The sequence below is a fragment of the Anguilla anguilla genome, chromosome 3, assembly GCF_013347855.1.
Source record: "Anguilla anguilla isolate fAngAng1 chromosome 3, fAngAng1.pri, whole genome shotgun sequence".
NCBI classification, from domain to species: Eukaryota; Metazoa; Chordata; class Actinopteri; order Anguilliformes; family Anguillidae; genus Anguilla; species Anguilla anguilla.
The window spans coordinates 41,435,051-41,456,249 of NC_049203.1; the positions used below are offsets into that span (position 1 = coordinate 41,435,051).

Sequence of the window (21,199 nt, forward strand, 5' to 3'; positions counted from 1 at the left end):
GAATTCTTCACTGCTTTAGACTGGACCTAACTGCACTTTTCCTAAGGCTATGCTGCCAGTCACACTTATTTTCACTCCACAGTACATTGCCTGTTCCTCCAGTCACTGCACTGGAGGAATACACTCAATGCACAGTTGTTGGTACAGGCAGACAGGAAGCTGGCTGATCCACAAGAGGAGTCACTAGGAAATTATGAGACACAGACAATCTAAATGGCTGAAGGCCTCTGTCCCTGCTACAGTCAATTATGTGCCGCCCTCTGGGGCTAATGGTCATGGCCAGCACTGGCACCCACAGGGTTGGATACCAGACCATAAGGTATATATCACACGCTGAATGCATAATTAAAGAGTTTTAGTGTTATGTACTAAAACTGTAATGTTTTAAAATATATGTTAATATTTGTTAAAATACAAGGACTATGGCTCAAATTTATTTTTTATTTAATGGCAGAAAATGCTTTAAAAAAAAGAAATACAGCATTATGACACACATATTTCTGATGTCAAAAATACATTCAACATATATATAACCTGCTATTGCAGCATCATATTAAACACGGCGTATGAAGCTACAATGAAACCAAAACTGAAGAGACTTAATTGGGATGTAACAGATTTCTGCATCGTTTCCTCTGAAATTTTCTTTTAACTAAATGCACAAGCAAATCACTTACCTTTATGGCCAAATAATTGTTACTGATAATACACAACTATGATTTTGTTCTATGGTCTTGTCATTTTTGGCAACAAAAAAAAAACTCATATTAAACATTTATAAGAGTACAAATTCTCTATTCTATTTTATAAGCACACAACTAGGAAAGATAGTTTCCTTGAAATTATCAACAACTAGTTTTCCCAATTCCTCATCTTGTTCTTACATCTACGAGCTGTAACTCATATAGTTTAATAATCATATGGCTTAGCAAAAGCCATTTTTGCATACTCAGGTGTACAAAAACATTAAGATGTGCAAAGTGCTATAGTAGAAGAGTGAACAGGAGAGCAAATAAACATAAAATGTCTATACAGGCAAAGCAGAAATATTCCATAATACACAGCACATTGAGTTTGAACATAAATGCCAGCGTAGTCTTAGGGTGTCATATTTACATACAAAATAGTTGGTTTTCATTTTGAAAAAACATTTGCCAAGTAGCCCAAAATACAAATGTGGGTTATTTTCCTCATACTAACTTAAGACAAAGGTCACAGTCACTGGAACAAAGGCCCCAAGATGAAAAATAACCTAAAAACACATGCTAACAGGCCTTTAAAACTTAAAAACTGAATTATAAAAACCTAGGTGTTAAATGCTAATCAGAGCTTCAATATCACAAGTAACAAAAAGCTTAGAAACATTTGCAAACATTGCCCAAGTGTGGCAATTTCTGAGAGGCAGATACAGAAATTCCAATACATATTCTTGCTACGTATGTACTGCCATGGGTCTTATTTTTGGTCACCCCAAAAACATTGATCAGCAGCAACACGGCAGCATGTGCTTCAACGAGAACAAAAAAGTACACATTGCACCTATACCTGAATTGTCTTCATGGTTTCTTTTTCTTGTTTTAAAGCATTAGATGGCTTAGCACCACAATACACTCATATACTGACCTTATAGTAAAATACAAGCTCCAACATTCCTGTAGGTCTACAGATGCTGACCTTAATAACCCTAAGAAGCAGGAAGGATTAGTTTTACTTTTGCTGAAATTTTGGATTGTCCTACTTAAGCAGATAAGATGCTTTTGAAGATGAAACATTTGACATGTATTAAACATGTATTTATTTATTTTTTCTTTATACACTTTCAGATACCAAACTCGATAGGAAAAGTGCTGAAGAATGAAGGTTTATTGTTATTTAAAATATACTTATTCAGGTACTAAATACATTTGTACTAAAAGAAAGACAATTTAAAAGACTTAAGGTATATTTTTTGTTTGCATTGTTCACAGTGCTGAGTGTGAGATGATCAGTGAACCTGGTCGATTACTGTAGTGCATGTGAGTTAAGGATTGGAAATAGAGCAGAGGTGTGCATTTCAGATATTTACCCCAATCACAGTATTCATCTTTGATTTGCAGTAGTAATATTCAATTAAAATGGACTTACAAATAGATTCTGGTTTTAAATATAAAGAACTTTTTCCTTTTCAAATTGTATAACTATGTATGCCTCAAAAACATTAGTATGATAGTTATAAAATTGTCCAAAGTCATTACAAGTCATATTTAGGGGTTGAGACACACTATGGAAATACAGCTGTGCATGCTTGAAAAGAGCTTGGAAAACCAGTGCAACATTAAAACAATACATTGACTTAAAATAAAGAATTAAACGGTATTTATGTAATAGATAATGTACAATGCAGAGAAACTCCTAACTTAGTTCCATAGATAAAATACAAGCTATAAAATGGTAGAATATAAACCAAACATGAATGGTGACCAGCGTGTAGAGCCACAATAGTTAATATTGGGAAGAAGTAATCTGGACAAGCAGCTGGGTTCAGTAGGTAGTAAGAAATGGGCAAGTAGCTCAGAGAATAGAGGGAGTAGAGGGAGAATCTAGAGGTCTAAGCCGATAATACACTGAATGACTGAATGTTGTGTTCTAGTGTCATGCATGTTTTTTGACAGTCTGAGATGTCATAGTTGTCATCATTGGTAATAGTATGGTCTTGGATGGGTGAAGACTAGGGAGACCTTGAGAAGTCAATCTTGGCAACACGTCTTCCAGATAAGTCATGGAGGTGTTGTGTAATTATATTTAATGGTCAGAAGGGGAAAAGAGAATGAAATAAGTATCGCCATTTTGAAGAGATGCCATACACATGAGTTTCTGTGTAGAATTAGCACAGGAGGGACACAAGCACTGATTCCTGGGAACTCCTGTCGAAAGGCAGCGTGATATTGAGTGGGAGTCTAGCCAGGGTACATGGGAAGAACTCCCTGAGAGGCAGGATGAGATTCAGGTGAAGGCAGTGCCCGAGATTCCCATTTCTGCTTGAGGTAATAAAAGGCCCTGTTAATCAAGTGCCCGAGTAGCATAATGTATAGTGAAGTGACCATGCAACTTCAAAGCTTTGATTCCCAGGTGGGGCACTGCCAATGTACAGTGCTGTTGAACATGGCATAAATGGACTGTATGTGAAGAATATAAACTGCAGGTTGCACTGCATGTCTTGTAAATGACTTCAATGTAAAAAATATTCATCTGTCTGTAAAAGCAGCGGGTAGATCTAGCACAATCAGGACAAATGACAAAGCAGCCACTTTCATGGAGTAACAGAAGTTTCAGTGGAGTGGCCAGATCTGAAGCCAGATTGTTGGGGTCAAGTATATTTTTTGCAGTGCAAAGTTGGACAGCTAGTGGAATGCTGTAGTTTTGGATAAAAGTGTATGGGAAACAGCAGAGGGGTTCATACTTTTTTCTTAAGGTCTGAAACGAGTCTGACTGGATGCATCAAAAAAAGAGTTGATAAAGCAACACATTTTACACCAGTCTTTTTGCAACAGAGGAACTTGACCCTGCACCAGAAGTACACACTGGATTTCCTTGCCTGGCCTTCAGTTTACCAATTACCAAATTTTGAAAGAGTGTAGTCCTAATCACAGGCACTTGCTGCTCAATCCTAAATGATATTCTGTGATTCTCATGGAGGCTACACAAAAGTATTTCCAAAAATCTGTTACAGAGCGACGGTGGTATAACCTGAAACCAAAAACTTTTGTATACTCTTCTGCTATTTCACTGTGTGCACACTGCATTTTAATTGGCCAATTATGCTAAATGAAAGCAAGTATTGACAAACCTCCTTTCCTGCTTTTTAGTACTGACATTTCTGTGTACAACCTGTTTCATTTCTTTCAAAGATACACTTAAAGGTGCAAACATGCTTATATATTTGTAGAGTAATAAATTTACCGTATGTAGACGGTATCAATCATTAAAAACACTGCGGTGTGAACACACACATTGGGAGCGAAAAAATAATAAATAAATACAACTTCATTTTAAAATTCCAGCTTCTGCTCGAATTGTCAATGCGAAGGCAGCTGTGGAATAAAGGTCTAGAGATGATACACCGGCCTTATACGGTCTCTTCACAGAGAGCCTCCCCAACCAGCAGAGAGTGTTTGTCAGGCTCACCGAGGGCCAAGCTGTTGAGCGAATGTTTGTCTGAACGGAGTGAGCTTATCGAGGCCCGGCTATAATTGACAATGCGGTCAAGAAGACTAAGTTTGGGCGAGGGCTGATGGCACTCGTCAATGCCAATGTGTATGCTTATTTCAGACAAGCTGCTCGTTCTCAACTGCCCACGATGCTTCAACTGAGACTCCAGCTTCTCCGCACTGGGTTTGGTGTAGCTGCAATGAGAGAGGAACAATATTCGCTGAAATGAATGGACATTGCAAATGGTTTTATATATTCCACAAGGGCTAATGAAGCAGTAGCTAGAGATAGCTAATTTTAGTGTTTGCAAAGTTCACCAACTATCATTGCCTTCAGCACTATAATGACATTAACCCTGTCAATAGACGTTTTAAAATGCATGTTTGTGCAGGGCCTACAGTAAGCAAGCTAACTAGTTAATTATAAGGTGTGTGGCAAGTCTTTACAGATGGCCATGTTAACCACAAGTTACAGTTGTTTTCATCAGCCCTTCTCAAAAATGAATGGGACTGTACAAATATAAGATGGTTTCACTTTGGTTCAAGGTTTTAAGGCTTCATGCGTTGATCAAAGAGAAAGCCATTACAGCAATCTTCTCAACCGAGCAGTTGTGTGATCTCTCCACAACACAATCCTGAACTATATACGTGCTGTGATAGGTCAGAGTAATGTGGCTGTTAACGAAAGGATGTCTTAAAATCTGACTGGCTGGACTAGACTCCATGAAAAAAAAACAATTTGTGGATTTTTTGTTAATTATGCCACTCAGATTTTTTTTTTTTTACAAATAAATGCAAGCGACATGTGATGAACAAATTTGAACCAGCTACATTTGTGGATTGGCTACATTTATTTGTGGATCGGCTACATTTATTCGTAAACCAGTTACATTTATTTGTGGATCAGCTGCATTTGTTTGTGGATCAGCTACTTTTATTGCTCTGAGGCAACAGTGCGATCCACTGCACTGCCTAGTCTATTTTTGGTCTCCTAGAAAGAATTTGGCGTGCTAGTACTTTGTTGGGCTTCTTGAATTTGAAAATTCATATGCCAGTTAAATTCTGTTCAAATGTGAATGGGGTTCACAAATTAAGGTAGCATTTAATGACAAATCTCCAATAGTTCACTCTACTGCATCTTCACTTAATTTATATTTTCTTTAATATTTTAACAGTATCTGTGTAATATGTATCACCATTTTGCACATTTGAAAATTGAGGCACTGGTCATTTTTGTGGTTGTTTAAAATTTTGTAACTGCCCATGTCTTCTACCCTCCCTCTCAAATGAATAACAAACAGTATTTTCTGATATTTTGAAGAGCTTTACTACTTCCCTTTTTGATGTTTGAGTTACTGTACACTCACCATTTAAGCAGGAGAGAAGAAAGCACCACAGAGACAGAAGAAGCTGCCATTGCTGCAGAGCCCATCCAAGGCTGAAGAATCAGGCCCACAGGAAGGAACACTCCTGATTTACATTTAAAGATAATGTAAACCTTTTAAAACATGCCATATTGATTATATTTTATCAAATTCACACAATCACAAAAGCCAACACAAGGATACTTAAAGTGACAATCTCGAAGATTTCAGTTTCGTTCTCTATGGCGGTGCCAATGGCGAGAAGCGGTAATTGCAGGTGTGTTTTTGGACCTCACTTCCCATAGATCCAACCGGATCCAACCAGTGTCGCCTGTGTGACGTCAGTCAGTTGGCACGCCAACTATAACACTTACTATTTACTTAATAAAAAAGGGTTGTTATAAAAGTAACGTTATGTACATACTCATTCGTTGTCTAACATGAGGCTAACTCAAGATGTCTTTACACTGCTGAGCCGGGTTAAAATGCCGTAGCAAACCTGGGGTAGAATTAGTGATGATCAATTTCTGCAAACGTTCTTTATCCACCATTTGCCCGGTATGAACATCTTTACACTGCAGAGAAGGATTTGCGGGATTCGCTGTGGCTCGTGCAATTATGTATCTCGTGCACAATAAGCAGTCTTTTTCGTGAATGATTGTTGTGTGGTATTTTTGAAACAACTGCCTTGCAAAATGTTACCCCTGGTGTTTCTGGTTTTGCTAGCTAAACTGTTCGAGAATAAAGCTGAGCTGGGTGTTAAATTAGCAATCAGAACAAGAAGAATAAAACAAAAACAAAGGAGATTTCATCAAAAAGGGCATAAAGGCTGAAGGAACATATGAGGAAGCGTAATAAAATAATAACAATGCTAATCCATACTGCCGTATTCTTTTATTTTGTTTTCTCCTGCATGACGTCTTCAGAAATCAGACCCGGCTCTGCTCCACATACCCCGGCTTTATTCCGATCATTATAGCTAATATATTGATGAACTCGATGGCAATGTAAATAACGGTAACGTTAAGGCCAGTTCAGATCAATGATTCGCAACGAGGCGAAACGGTTTTAGAATGTTGCAGAGAAAATTGCAGCGGTGTGAACTGGCTAGTAGCAGAGCCGTTGCCTGCCCTGAGGTTTTAAAAGACCGTCCTTGTCAAATCACCAAGTGCAGTTTTAGAACGTTTACAATCAGACGTCTTGGAATTTTTCAAGTTGCACCCAGTCTCGTTGCGAATCATTGATCTGAGCTGGCCTTAAGTTAGCTACACTGCAACGTTGCAACAAGGTAGCATTGCATTCGAGAGACGGTTTGCGAGGTCGGTACCGGTCGGTAGCGTTAGCTAGCATTTTTTTCTAATTGTTAGCCGACATTAGATTGTGTTAATTACATTAGCTAGCTAGCTAACGCAACGTTACCTCATATGAGAGATGGATACTGTGCGCAACGTTGTCTAAACTAATGTTGTCTTTCTTGACATGGTCCGGTAGCTAGCGTTAGCTGTGCAAATAACTATGTAATTTAGTGAAGTTACATTGTCATTAAATGTAATACAAAATCTACATCAACAAATAATATGATCTCTCATGTTACACAAAAACTTTTTAGGGTTCCATAACTCCCCCAACCCCCCTTTCTCTGTTATTGTAACGCATGCAGACACCGGAAAAAACAGTACGCCGCTCACACACAAGTGAGTAGAAGAGCGAGCCTGTTGCGTTAGTTCCGCCTACCCTCTCTGGCGGACCAACCACTGATGGGTGATGAAAAACGCATCACTAACTGTGCGCCGCTTGTGATTTTTTCCCGGGAATGTCGCCACAGACACCAATTATGATAATAATAATAGTATAAATTAATATAAAAATAGGCTCAATCACCAATGCAGTGATTGATAGTGACTTAAAAGACATTTATTTTAATGAAAATCTTCGAGATTATTACTTTAAGTATAAGGATACTTTTTATAAAAGATTACATTATATAAAAACTCAGACCAATGTGCCATGCATGTTACATTTCATGTTCAAGTATCAAATTATTATCATATATCAATATTATTACATCCATATCAAATTATGAACATCCATTGAGATATGTCACAATATATTATAGTTTTTAGAATAAACAGAAAATCATGTTCACGTCAAGTTCAGGTGAATGAAATAGCTATGTCTTGATACCTACCAGCCGCAATTGGAATTCCAATGAGATTATATATGAGTGCAAAAACAAAGTTAATCCGAATCCTTTTCACAGTCTTCTTGGACAAATCAATACTTCCCACCACGTCTAAAAGATCATTCTGTAAGCAAGGAGGAAAACCTTTAAAAATGAAATGGGTCAGTGCCTCTTGAACAAAATAAACATGACCTAAGTTTTAAATGCAGTTTATTCTGAGTGATATATTCTATGGACCACACCTACTGTTATCTCGACTTATGGTATTACCTGCCATTTTATGGGTCAGGTTCAGTACAACAGTGGTAATGAAATTATGGTTAACAAGAAATAATAAATATTAGCAAAAACTTCTGATTTATTATCATCATCATCATCAGTAAAGGATAATCCATCCACATGAGTCAACAGAACATAAAAATAAACAGGACAGTTATTGGCCTGCAAAGTGACAAGTGACACTGCGTGAGAATGTACCCAATGGGGCTGCATGAAATTTGGACTATGCAAGTGTGCCTGTGGCTAGATGCCCTGCAGAGTGTAAAACAATGACTGCACAAGTCAGCAGGTGGAATTCTGTGTGAGAAGAGGCGGCTGGCAGCACAAGCTTAGAAGAAGGGTGCAACTTGCTTTATTTGAGCAGTACACAAGTTAATTGGCTCACAAGATAACATAGATGCCCTGGTACCTCAGGATGGAAGCCCTGGCTAAGTGGTATGTCCAACTAGCTAGTAGGTGACAGTCTTTATGATAGGCAATGGACATTAATCATTTGTCTGCCTGCTAGTTACCATCCCAGCTAATACACTACTGATGGCCTTCTGCAAGTTATTTTGTAGATTTACATCTTCACAAATATCACTCAATAAAAATGTGTAAAAATCTAAGTAAATACACTGGTGATTCATCAAGCCTCACCTGAATTAAAAAATGGATAAAAACATTTTTACCCCTCCAGTTGTATTCCCCTTTCCCCCTCCATTTCTCCCCAAAATTAGTGTCCAATCATAATTATAGCTTTGCCATGTTTTTGTGAGTGCAGATAAGCATGAATATGTGTCTCTGAAGCATGTGTGTGAGTACATGCCGTTCATACAGTGGCCGAGACGTGTCGAACGAACTGCATATCCAAAACGCTTTGCAAATTCGAAAAACACAAGCACATTAACAGAAAACACAAATGCAAAAATCACAACACAAATGCAAAGCCACAACATAACGGAAGTGAGCAACAACGGATGTTGACAATGAAACAGGCCGACTATTATTGCCGGCGGACTATTATTGCCTACACATGTGGAAGAGGAAAGTTCTTGCCCGTTTCAGAAGTAAGTGAAACGTTGTTCGCTAGCTAACTATGATTACTATCACTTTTTGTCCATTATACATTAAAAATACACATTTGCATAGAACGATCTCTACAGTTAATCTACTTTCGCTGTAACGTTAGCCTAATATCGCTATGTCTCCATACACGGGTACAGCTTAGGTTACATTCATCTGATTGACTAACGTTAGCTAAATGACGTAATGCTAATATTAGTGCATAGCTACTGTAGCTTCATAATAGCCTAACGTTAGATGGCAGAGTACATAAATATGAAAATATAAAGACAGTGAACAACATTGCTCATTTGTGACAATCACATAGCGATAGTAATCATAGGGAAGATATAGTAGCAGACTGGTCCTTTATGGATTAGGACGCAATGAACTGACCACAGATGCTCAGTAAATCCTGGGCTAAATGAGTGGTTACGAGTGTGTATATGTAATGTAGTGTCATATGTATATGTAATGTAGTGTCATGTGTACATATGTAATGTAGTGTCATATGTAATGTGCTCTTTAGTCCTTACCCTGATCAGCACTATGTCTGCTGCCTCAATAGCCACATCAGTCCCTGTACCAATGGCAATCCCCACATCCGCCATGGCCAGGGCTGGGGAGTCATTGACACCGTCTCCCACCATGGCCACCCGCCTGCCTGTCCGTTGCAGCTGCTCCACTTTGGCCACCTTGTGAGAGGGCAGCACCTCTGCAAACACCGTCTTAATGCCCACCTGGAATAAGAGCAAATCCACATGACACAGGTTCTACCATGGAAAGACCATTTACATTTGCAGAGAGAAAGTTCACTAGGTGCCCATGTTTGTAACGCAACAAGTGATTGTTAAAGGGAAAGTTCACTTTCTGGGATTTTTGAATATAATTTCTGGTTCAGGGTACAACTTCAATCGGCCCACACGGTTTTTGCATACAATGAAGGATATTTGGATATTATAAATATTTAGAGAACTTTCTGATGACAAGCTGGCTTTATGACAGCAGCATTTAAAGCAATAAAATACACAAGAGGAGCTAGTACAGTAACAGCCATATAAGCATGTGCATGTACCTTTTGATATTTGTGACAAATTCGGCATTTATATGATATTCACCAACTATATTGGCCATAATTTTAAAATGATATAAGGCACACACGGGTAGACACTCTGGATTACTATACCACATCCTTGCATTTCCTTTTCATTGTTTGTAACAGAATATCTTACATATTTGTTCTCCATTTTGAAGTTACACATTCCAAAACAAGCATTCTAGAAATATGAGAACCTCAACATCAGTTTTTTTTCATTGTTTTTGTCTAGTAGGGTGCAGAAGTGGTGGCACCCTACCTGAGCAGCAATGGCCCGTGCTGTTTTGCTGTTGTCTCCTGTCATCAACACCACCTCTAGCCCCATGGATTTGAGTGTGTGGATGGCCAACTCTGCCTCGGGCTTCACAGTGTCAGCAATGGCAATCATTGCACAGAGTAGACCTACAGAAGGACACAGCAGTTAACTGTTTATTTAGCCCTACCCTTAATTTATCCCCTCTAAATACCTGAGGCACTTCTTCAGTGTGTTTATTGTGCGTATCCTTACCATCGATGGCTACCAGGACTGCAGTGCGGCCTTTCCGCTCGTGTTCAATCATAGCCTCATCCACATTCTGCTGCACCGTAAGCCCGTTCCTCCTCATCCACTCCCTGTTCCCAATAAGGACTGCGTACGAGGGAAGCTGCACCTGAGCTGGACACCCAGAAGGCACATTTGAGCCAGAGGACATCCAATCAGATCTGTCTGCACTTCCGACAACTGATAGATTCCTCTGGATAATAGAATCTGCTAAATGAATGTAATGTAATATAGCATTTATTTCACCATTGTATGTTCTAGGCTTCTAAGAGTGTAAAGTGAAGTACGCAAGAAGACCATTTACAACCTGACAGTGGTATTATTATCATAGTATTTGACATATTGGGCTCAACTTTCCAGCCAACACTTGGCTTGTGGTGAGTTCTCTCCTCCCAAGATAATTTAACATCATAGGGTAATATAATAATATAAAAGAGACCAATAAACAACAAGTCATAATATTGTTTTGTCTGGAGGGCCTAAAAATAAAGTTCATGTGTGGGTCATGCTCTCCCCGTAGCCTGTAGGCTTCACATTCCAAACGGAGGAACCAAAAAAAAAAAAGTAACTCCCCCACTGCACCTGAGCAGTGCCATTTGGAAATATTACAGGTTCTATGCCATTGGAGACAAAATAATGACCAAGGAGAAAGTCACCTGCAAGCAGCAACTGCCCACCAACCACCCAAAGGCTCCTCCCCTCTAAAGGGCATCGGTCAGTTCAGTTTAAGTACGCCATGCCATTGTTGTGAATTATGATGGACTTGTGAATTATAATTTTTTCTTTTGTTTGAGCAACAGTTGATTTTATTGCTGTGAACAGCAATCATTGGTATCGTTATGACCTTCCCTGGTTTTATTTTGTCTAATAAAATGTCACGATGCTTGTCATTATTTTTTAATTACAGAATAGTGTGTTTAAGTTATTTAACTACCGGTTTAATGGGAAATTAAAACTGGCCCATAATAATTATACTCTGAGGCAACCATTTGTTGAAATATCCTTGGCACAAAGTGAACAGCTTAAAGGGGCCATTTGACTGGCTATGATCAAGTTGCAACACACCCACTGATAGTACATTCAGGCTAATCCAGCGCATTTTCCAACTGCGCCGTGTACTTTGAGCTGTGTGCTCCTCGCCCCATGACAATGACATCATGCTCAATTTCCAAGTTGAGATTTTAAATATACTGATTAACAACATTTCTTTGATCAATGGGGAATGCATCCCAACTTACTGAATGACTCCGGTTCTGTGCTGAGGGGGTGTACGCTGTCGCTGATCTGCACCAAGATGTTCTTGTCCTCATTATCTCCATCATTCTGCTGCAGCCGCGGCTCCGTGCTGCTGACCTGGCAGTGAATACCACACCCAGGCACAGTCTGGAAGTCCGTGCAGGTGCCCAGCAGCTCAGTGCCCAGCTCCTGGAAATGGAGAGATAAAAGGGGACGAGGTCGGAGAACTTTCCGGAGCAGTGGAATTGGAAAGGCCCCATCCGGGGGAGACGGACTTGCACCGACCTGTTTACAGTACTTAGCGATAGCCACTCCCAGCGGGTGCTCGCTGTTGTTCTCCGCTGCCCCCACGATGGCCAGCAGTCGAGTTCTGGGCACGTGGTTTCCCTCAACCACCATCTTCACCTGAATCACTTTGGGCGTGCCATAAGTGATGGTCCCGGTTTTGTCAAACACTACTGTTTGAATCTGCAGGGGAAGACCAATCATTCCTGGTCAGTGAAAGCAATGCACCGGAATTGCTAAAGGATGGGTTCCGGCAAAAAATGTGATTCACCTGGAAGAGGTGCATTTACAGACTGTTGCTTAAGGGGGCTGTAGCTTAGCCCTTGTAGCAAATGTCATTTTGAATTTGGAATATACATCACTGATATAAATGTGATAATAGAGTTTAATTATTTAGTTGAAATAATGAGTCATGGAGGTTCAGTTGCTGGAGTTCCCTCCAGAACCATTTCCTATGTGCCTGAGACTCTCAGGGAAAAAAGTACCGGCACGATATAAAAACAAAATATTTATTTTTAATCTCAAGAAATCTTCCTTTACAGAACTGACAGAATTTCTAACCTTGTGTGCCATTTCCAATGGCTGGCCACCTTTTATGAGGATGCCGTTCTGTGCCCCAACTCCGGTGCCCACCATGACAGCGGTGGGCGTGGCCAAACCCAGGGAGCAGGGGCAGGCAATGCACAGCACAGTGATAGAGGCCTGGAAGGCGAACCTGATTATCACTTCCGTCTGAGAGATACTCTTATTGTAGCCCTGTAGGAGAAACCAGCAAGCACACCATAGTAAGCCAATGCATAGACAATATGAGCAGGACCTAATTGTTGAAATCAAATATATATAGTTATAGTTATAAATATAGCCACTTATAGACATCATAGACTCTGCAATAACAATTGATATAAACAGAAATTAATGAATTTTTTTTTTTTGTTTACTCACCGGGAAATATTTCTCAACCAGAGAAAAGTCTACACATCCAATAGCAATCCAAGCAATTAGGGTCAGGACAGAGACTCCGACAATGAAGGGAACAAAATATCCACTAATCTTGTCAGCAAACTGCTGGATAGGAGCCTGGAGGAGGGCAAAAAAAAAGAGACTCAGTCTTATGCCCGCGTCATATTGTCTAGATGTGGATAAACCTACAGACCAGGTCATAAGCCATGCAATTAATTTTTTTAAATTAACAAAAAGTTATTATGAAATAAGAAAATCAGTCTAATTATAGAGAACAGGATTCACTACGTGTGATGGCTGACCAATAAATCAGTAAGCCCATGGAAGTTCATAATCACCTTTGATGTCTGCGCCTCCTCCACCAGTCTGACAATCTGAGACAGGGTAGTGTCAGCACCAACATGTGTGGCAGTGATCAGCAGAGCGCCATTCTGATTTATGGAACCAGCGATTACAATACTCCCGGGTTTCTTGGTCACAGGCATGGCCTCCCCTGACACACAAAACAGGGAGATTTTATTGTTTTGGTCTCAGGCTAAGAACCACACACATCACAAAGAGAGAACCAACACTCAACCCACAAAGAGAGCAAGTAAGACCAGCAGCATATATGAGCACATACCACCTTTCAAAGATCAAGGAACATACACACACATGCACGTGTGCGCGCGCACACACACGCACACACATGTGCGCGCACACATGCACGCACACAAAATCAGCCCCACCTGTGATTAGAGACTCATCTGCCATGGAATGTCCTTCAATGACACGCCCATCCACAGGGAACTTCCCCCCGGGATAGACTCTAACTACATCTCCTCTCTGTACCAGGTCAACCTCCACCTGCTCCTCACTGACAGGGAAAAACAAGAACCAATTACCAATTTCATCATTCTCATAAAGTTTCTCGCAAATAGCATCATTTTTGTAGTGCAAGGCAGTCTCACGAATATAAATGAGTATTCTAAGCTGGGTGAAAGTCAAAATAATACTGCATTAAGTAACACATAAATTAAAATGCAAAAACCAAATACCGCAGAACAGTCATATTCTCATCCAGGGTGACGACAGTCGCCTCTGTCGCCTGTAAGGACATCAGCTTGGACAAGGCTTCAGAGGTTTTACTCTTCAGAAATAATCAGAGAGACAGACCAGGTTAGAACGTTTACAATCATTCTACTTCACGCTGGCAAGGGAATCCACACTGTTAGGGACTTGCATTACCAGCTCACTAACACAAAGAAGAAAAATAGAATCAAATGCAGTAATCCTTAAAACTTATTTTTGCTTGTGGCAAGGTGCCTTATTTACACTCAGTGACCACTTTATTAAGTACACCTATCTAGGAATGGGTAGGTACCACTTTTGCCTCCAGAACAGCCAGAATTCTTTGTGGCATGGATTCAACACGGTGCTGTAAAATCCTTAGGGATTTTGGTCCATGCAGAAACGATAGCATTGTGCAGTTCCTGCAGATTTTTCGGCCACATTTTCATGCTTTGAACCTCCCATTTCACTTCATCCCAAAGGTGCTCTATTGGATTGAGATCTGGGGACTGTGCAGGCCATTGGAGTAAACTGAAGTTCTGTCATGGTCCTGGAACCAGCTTGTTCTTAGATAATAGGAGTGGAACCTGCCATGTTCTTTTGCTGCAGTAGGCTATCTGCTTCAGGGTTTGACATGTAGCGTATTCAGATTATTATTTCTGAAACATGTTTCTGAAGTATTAGTACTCCATGCTCCGTGCTTTGTGTTTTCAGCAGTAATGTTGGTGACGAAACAACCAAAATGTAGTCATGGTTTTCAAATGCAAATCTGGTCAATCTGACGTGTTCGAGAGACGCATAAAAGAAAACAATCCAGCGTTCAGAAATAAGAGTTTCAACGGAGGGAGTGTTTTATGATGCCAACTGGCGTCATCCGGGTTCAAGGAGTTAACAAGGTGGTTTTGCCCATAGACCTGCTGCTCAAAGAATGTTTTTTGTTTATCACACTTTTCTCTGTAAACTCTATAGACTATACTGCATGAAAATCCCAGGAGGGCAGCTGTCTGAGATGCAGGAACCACACTGGCACCAACAATCATACCACAGTCAAAGTGGCTTAGTGGCTGTTTGGAAGAGCAGGCTATTTGCAATAACTAGTAGTTGTATATCTAATCAAGTGCCCACTTTATGAAAATATCAAGGCCTTTGTCAAGAGAAAGAAAGAATACCTTTGCTATCTGTTCAAGCCACCTTCCCAATGAGATGAAGACGAACAGCATTGGGGGCGTGTCAAAAAAGGTGACAGGATTGGTTTTCGCCTTCTCCATCATGGCCACCACCAGGATGAGCAGGGAGTAAGTGAAGGCTATGGACGTGGCCAGCACAATGAGAACATCCATGTTAGCGGTCTTGTGTTTCACAGCTTTGTACGCCTGAATGTAGAAGTAACGCCCTCCAATGAACTACAAAGGTAAAAAGAGAAGGGGAAAAAACAATTTGAAGAAAGAATCAGAATGCGATACAGACTTCAAGAAATTTTATCACAGATTACAATAGCTCATTCAATCCTAATTTTAATTGAACAGGAAAGCTAGGATAAGAACATGATTCACATCTTTTATTGAATGTTATATGTTGTATAGGTCTTAGAGTGTACAAGGAGACAGCAGGGACATTTCTGTAAGTTAAAATTACTCAAAACTCCACCCCTTCCCTGTGGTTCCTAACTCAGACAAGCCTGAATGGCCGGTGGTACCTGCACAGGTAGGCAGAAAAGAAATGAAATGAGGTTCATGATAGACAGCCCAGGGAGGAGCTGTCTCTCCAGAAACATGGAAGAGTGATGACTCTGAACGTCTTCTGAGCTGGCATTGTGCTGGTGTTCCGTGTAGACGTAGTGGTCCACAACGATCATGTACATCATCATCCCCATCACAGGGACGCAGAAAAAGAGGCTGACCAAGAAGGACCTTCTCCACCTGTGAGGAACAAGGAATGGTCCATCTCAGAACCAAGAGCAACTGACGCACATCTAGAGTCATCGCTAATAAAAAAAGACTAATGATATAAACACAGCAGAATAGCTTTCCAATGAGAAAAGGATTTAACATGCAAACAACACAATGTCATCGCATAGTCTATCAGTATACCAGATTTACTAAGCCTATATGAATTTACTCATAATAAATATAAAGATTTAATATCGGAGAATTTAAAAATGAATTACAGACAGACCCTGGGATATGATGTGGGAGCAAAATGAGCAGGCCAATGCCAATTAAAAAAATTTAAAAATAAAAAAATGAGAGGCTGCACCAACAGGAACCCCTGTCATGAACACAGCAGGTTTACGCTTTGGGATAGAATGGCAGCATCTATCCAGTTTTACGTTGTGCTCGTTGTGAGTGAACTCCCACTGAGGCAATAAGTTTTATTCATCAGCTACACTACATGAGCAAAAGTATCTGGACACCCCTTGATCGGGGGCTGTTTTTCATGGTTTGGGCTAGGCCTCTTAGTTCCAGAAAAGGCAAATCTTAATGCTACAGCATACACCATTTGCATGTGTGTGACTTCAGGGTCTACCTTTAAAGCAAAAAAAACCCTGTCTGGCACAAGACCCCACAGAACAGTTTTGTGCAAGGCCAGCACAGGAGTGAGGCCCTGTGCAACCTCCCCACTAAACCCCCTGCAGCAGGCTAGGAAAAAGTGTGAGTACCGCGTTAATTCAGAAAGCCTGTACAAAGACAATGACTATAAGGTTTCAAAACATGCACTCAAACCGGTAAAACAGGAAGACTTAATTCATTTAAACACTGGAAATAAACCTAGTGCTCCCTATGGCTGCTGTTGGGATCCATCTGAAATTACTACGATTTTGAGGTGAACAAGTTCCCAAGGGAACAGCATAAATAAAACAAGAACAATGGTATCAACGTATGTCCAATAACATAAGGCTTTAATGCATTGTTTGGTACACTAATGAAAGTATTCATTCATTAACAGTGTGAAAGCGGTTTAAGTTGCGCTGGGTACTTACTGTCGTATTTCTTTGCTGTGGTCCAGATGACTGGCAGAGCGGTCTTTCTTAACAAGCGATGCCTCAAAGCCCAAGTTCTGTCAATCAGTGATACGTTTTTCCAATCAATTATCACAAATAGGCCTTTCACACTCTCCTACATAACTGACCCTGCAACTTTTCAATAGCAAAAACTCACCTCAACCAATTTGATGATGTCACGTGGTCCAGTCACTTCTGGGTCATAACTGATATGGGCTTTGTTGGTTGCCAAAGCAACAGAAGCATAAAGAATACCTTTGGTTTTCATTAGATTTGACTCAATTTTGTGGACACATGAGGCACATGTCATTCCCCTGACCTTCAGGAAAAACAAAACACTGCAATTAAAACAAGTTCTTCTGGTTTTTTCCCCACAATCACAAAACTGAAAGAAGATATGAGTACTTCACCACAAGCTCCAGGTTTCCATTTGAGTTGTCCACATTCTCCATGACGGAAGCACTGAAGCCCAGCTCTGCAATGGAATCCGCTATGTTGGAGGGGTCAGTGACTCCAGGATTGAAGCGAATCTCTGCCTTGCCGGCCATAAGAGCAACTAGGACTGAATAAACCCCTGCATAAAATACAAAAAACACACCAATTAAATACATAACCATTTTGCTTTCTGATTACACCCCCTAAAACCAGTTAAGAATCAGCATCAGCTCAATAGTTAAACTCCTGTTGCAGTACGATAGTTTTCTCAAGGCAATAAACCATTCGCAGCAGTACAATGTGACATTTTTAGTATGAGCATACTTGGCTAATATACTCAACCATACAAACATGATCACAAAATGTAATAAAACAAGGTGACTGCTTGCTTTATGCTGGTTACTGCCATTATCACACCCATAACTGATATTAATGTTAAGCATGCTGGCCTTACCATCCTCATTTTTGAGGTTCCTCTCTATGTTTGCCACACATGAGGCACAGGTCATTCCCCCAATCTTGATGAAACATTTTGAAAGGGTCTGTGCCCCTCCCTCTCTGCTCCCCAATAAAGGCCCTTCCACCTCTTTCACAGGCACTGGACCCGTAGGGGAGGGTGAAATCGGCTTGCTGGGACATGATTGCCACTTTGAGGCTGGTACTAGGGAATTGGTTTCTGCAATTGACAAAGGGGAGATCATTTCAATCAAAATAGTCAAATATGAGATAAATGTTTTTGATGTCAAGGGGGAAATTATGTACTCTAACGGTTCCACCATTAGTCCTTTCCAACTAATTTCATAGTAGGTCTATGTCACGTTGCTCATTTCAGTTCATAGGACAGTCAACAGTCATTTATATTTAAAGTGCTAAATGGAACCTGCTGTGTGCAAAATGAAATGGCACAGCTCTATTTAACATAGTGTTATACGCTGACTCAGTGAGAATAGGTGGATATTACACTGCCTATCTGAGCCGTCCATTCCCTGGGTGAAACTATGGCCAATGATGCATCATACCAGACAGCATTACTGAGGCCAAGATTCAATTCTGGATTGTGGGGTGAATCGCTGCACTGAAATCCACACCTTGGAGGCCACATCACTTGCTTCAATAACATTCAGACAACTAGGTATGAAATGGTAAAACTTACCAGGAAGAAAGGCATCAAAGCCCATATCTTCAATGGCTTCCCTCAGCTCCTCCTCAGAGGTCATCAGAGGGTCATATTCAAAGGTTCCACTGTGGTTGGCTAAGGAAACCTGGGCAGACTTTACCCCCTTGTGCTCAGAAATCATTCCCTCAATGGACTGTACACAGGAGTTGCAAGTCATTCCTTCAATACGGATTTCCACTGCTGCCCCCAAAGGCTGGCACAAAGGAGAGACTGGTGACGAGGTTGCAGGTGGTACTGATAGCAAAGTTGGGCTTCCGCTGTTGTTCTTGACAACAAACTGTCCAGGTGTTAAAGTCTCCATTCCCTGCTGAATTGGGCTCACATTGACAGGTCTGGGGTTGGAATGTGGAGAAGAGCGCTCTCTCTCTGTGGCCTGCACCTCAGGTGTGGGAGCGGAGCTGCCCTGCATGCAATGCACACTGCTGTGACCATCTATTCCACTTCCATTTAGCAAAGTTGTGGTTATGTCTTCAGTGGCCTCCTGTGGGACCGTCTTGGCTGGCAACAGGGCACTCTGGCCAGAGGTGCTCATCAGGCGATCCAGCTCACTGCTGGAGAGTTGCAGTGGGCGAGGTTTGGATTTGATGCTGGCCTTGAAGCCTGCTTGGCCAATCTGGAGGATGATGTCATCCACTGTGATGAGGTGAGTTTGATACAACACTGTAGCTTCCTGGGACTCCAAGGAAACTGCAAAATGAAAAGGGGAAAAAACTAAGAAACTACAAAGCCAGAAAGAAAGAAAATTTAATTCCCATGAATAATGTTAACTTGGGGAACATAATTTTCCCACTGGGGGTCAGTAATATGGAGGAGGACCTATTTTTGTTCTCCTTAAGGATTTTCCTGTGTTTTCTTGCCTATGATGGCAACAACAACCCACCATGCTTGATAATATGGTTGGCGTTACCTGAGGTGCGTTCAAATTCAGCGAACAAGGCGAACGTTTGCAAACTATTTCAAACTTTTTTCCGTTAGCTTTGTGTTCGCCGCAAACGTTTGCAAACATAAACGAACGGTCTGAAAAGGTAGTTTGCGGTGAACAAAAATGCATGCTAGACTGAGGGAAAGTGTTCCCAGATGGGGATTTCAATTGAAGATGCTGGTAAGTGTGAGCTTGCTAACAGTTAATGTTAGTATTTTTATGTAGCATAACGTTTAGCTAACATTACATTAGCTATTTCCACCTAATGTAGCTAACGTTAATGAGTACAAATGCTCTCGTGGCCATGTCTGTTTATGTTTAATGCAAACAATTTGGAACGTTCTTAAAAAGCTGTTCGAATTTAACCGTTCAAAGAAAACATGTTCGCCACGAACGTTTGCCTCTGTTCACTGAATTTGAACGCACCTCAGGGTGATGGGTTGTTTGGTTCGTGCCAAACATACTTGTACCTTGAAAGTACTTTACTTTTAGGTAAAGAGCACAGCTTCAGCCTCACCAACCCAGAGAACTGACCACATGGGGATTCAAAGTCTAGCTTTACTAGCAGTAAAATGAACTACTGTTAATACATATATATACTCACTGCTGAGCATATATATGTATAATATATACAAATAATATACAAATATACAAATAAATGTATATCGCAGTAGTACAAATAAATATACAAATAAATGTATATCGCAGTAGTTTATTTTACCACTAGTAGAGCGAGCCATTCTAACCCGTAGCACACATTAATATGCAGCACATTTTCAGTGATGATAAATTACAATAATTTGTGTTAAATAATCCTGAAATTATCCTCACTGAAAATATTTTACTTACCTTATGCTATGCTGCTTATGCTACCTAGCAAAAATCTTTAGCTGATGTGCACTGTGCAGTAGCATAAAGAATAGTTTGTTAAATTCTATCATGTTTATGAACTTTTTTTAAAAACATTTTTTAACCTTGTGATAAACAAAAAAAACAGACTATTTTTTAATTGCAAAGAATCACATAAAATGATAATGTATATTTCTATCCTAAATTTACAGAGGACATTGCAACAAAGAGACAGTACTTCCAAAGACTGGTCTAAAAGAGTAGTAAAATGTGGGGTCAAAAATTGGTTCAAAGTAAGAGGGAATGTACACATTAAAAAAATAACTAAAGAATATATATTTATTTATTCATAGCCTGGCCTATTGTGTTTGTTTCTTTTTTTGCCTAGTTGTTTCTAATACTTAACCACCTCAAACTAAGGTACATCACTGCACACTTGATTTCAACTAGGCTAGGCTTTTTCTAGTAATCAAAGTTTAATTCAAAGAATAAATTATTAACTATATTATCAACACTGCTGAGGTTAACTCAAATACTACCCTTGAGTAAGGTCACTTGTGCTGCACCAATGGAAATTAAGATTAATATTAT

General features: G+C 40.2%; 1 protein-coding gene across 2 annotated transcripts in view; it reads right to left on the reverse strand.

Annotated features, from left to right (window-relative positions):
* Nucleotides 1-426: 426 nt before the first annotated feature.
* Nucleotides 427-21,199, reverse strand: part of atp7a (ATPase copper transporting alpha) — a 30,743-nt gene continuing 9,970 nt past the window's right edge. For both annotated transcript variants that reach the window (XM_035409906.1, XM_035409907.1), the window contains 20 exons: nucleotides 18,814-19,524; nucleotides 18,115-18,336; nucleotides 17,636-17,799; nucleotides 17,383-17,544; nucleotides 17,205-17,281; nucleotides 15,921-16,143; nucleotides 15,394-15,627; nucleotides 14,212-14,303; nucleotides 13,903-14,030; nucleotides 13,513-13,667; nucleotides 13,157-13,291; nucleotides 12,776-12,970; nucleotides 12,215-12,397; nucleotides 11,932-12,118; nucleotides 10,661-10,807; nucleotides 10,412-10,554; nucleotides 9,593-9,796; nucleotides 7,740-7,857; nucleotides 5,555-5,657; nucleotides 427-4,382 (listed from right to left, as the gene is read on the reverse strand). In XM_035409906.1, the coding sequence (XP_035265797.1) occupies nucleotides 4,106-4,382; nucleotides 5,555-5,657; nucleotides 7,740-7,857; nucleotides 9,593-9,796; nucleotides 10,412-10,554; nucleotides 10,661-10,807; nucleotides 11,932-12,118; nucleotides 12,215-12,397; nucleotides 12,776-12,970; nucleotides 13,157-13,291; nucleotides 13,513-13,667; nucleotides 13,903-14,030; nucleotides 14,212-14,303; nucleotides 15,394-15,627; nucleotides 15,921-16,143; nucleotides 17,205-17,281; nucleotides 17,383-17,544; nucleotides 17,636-17,799; nucleotides 18,115-18,336; nucleotides 18,814-19,524 (3,860 nt within the window). In that variant the 3' untranslated portion in view covers nucleotides 427-4,105. The remainder of the gene's footprint in view (nucleotides 4,383-5,554; nucleotides 5,658-7,739; nucleotides 7,858-9,592; nucleotides 9,797-10,411; nucleotides 10,555-10,660; nucleotides 10,808-11,931; nucleotides 12,119-12,214; nucleotides 12,398-12,775; nucleotides 12,971-13,156; nucleotides 13,292-13,512; nucleotides 13,668-13,902; nucleotides 14,031-14,211; nucleotides 14,304-15,393; nucleotides 15,628-15,920; nucleotides 16,144-17,204; nucleotides 17,282-17,382; nucleotides 17,545-17,635; nucleotides 17,800-18,114; nucleotides 18,337-18,813; nucleotides 19,525-21,199) is intronic.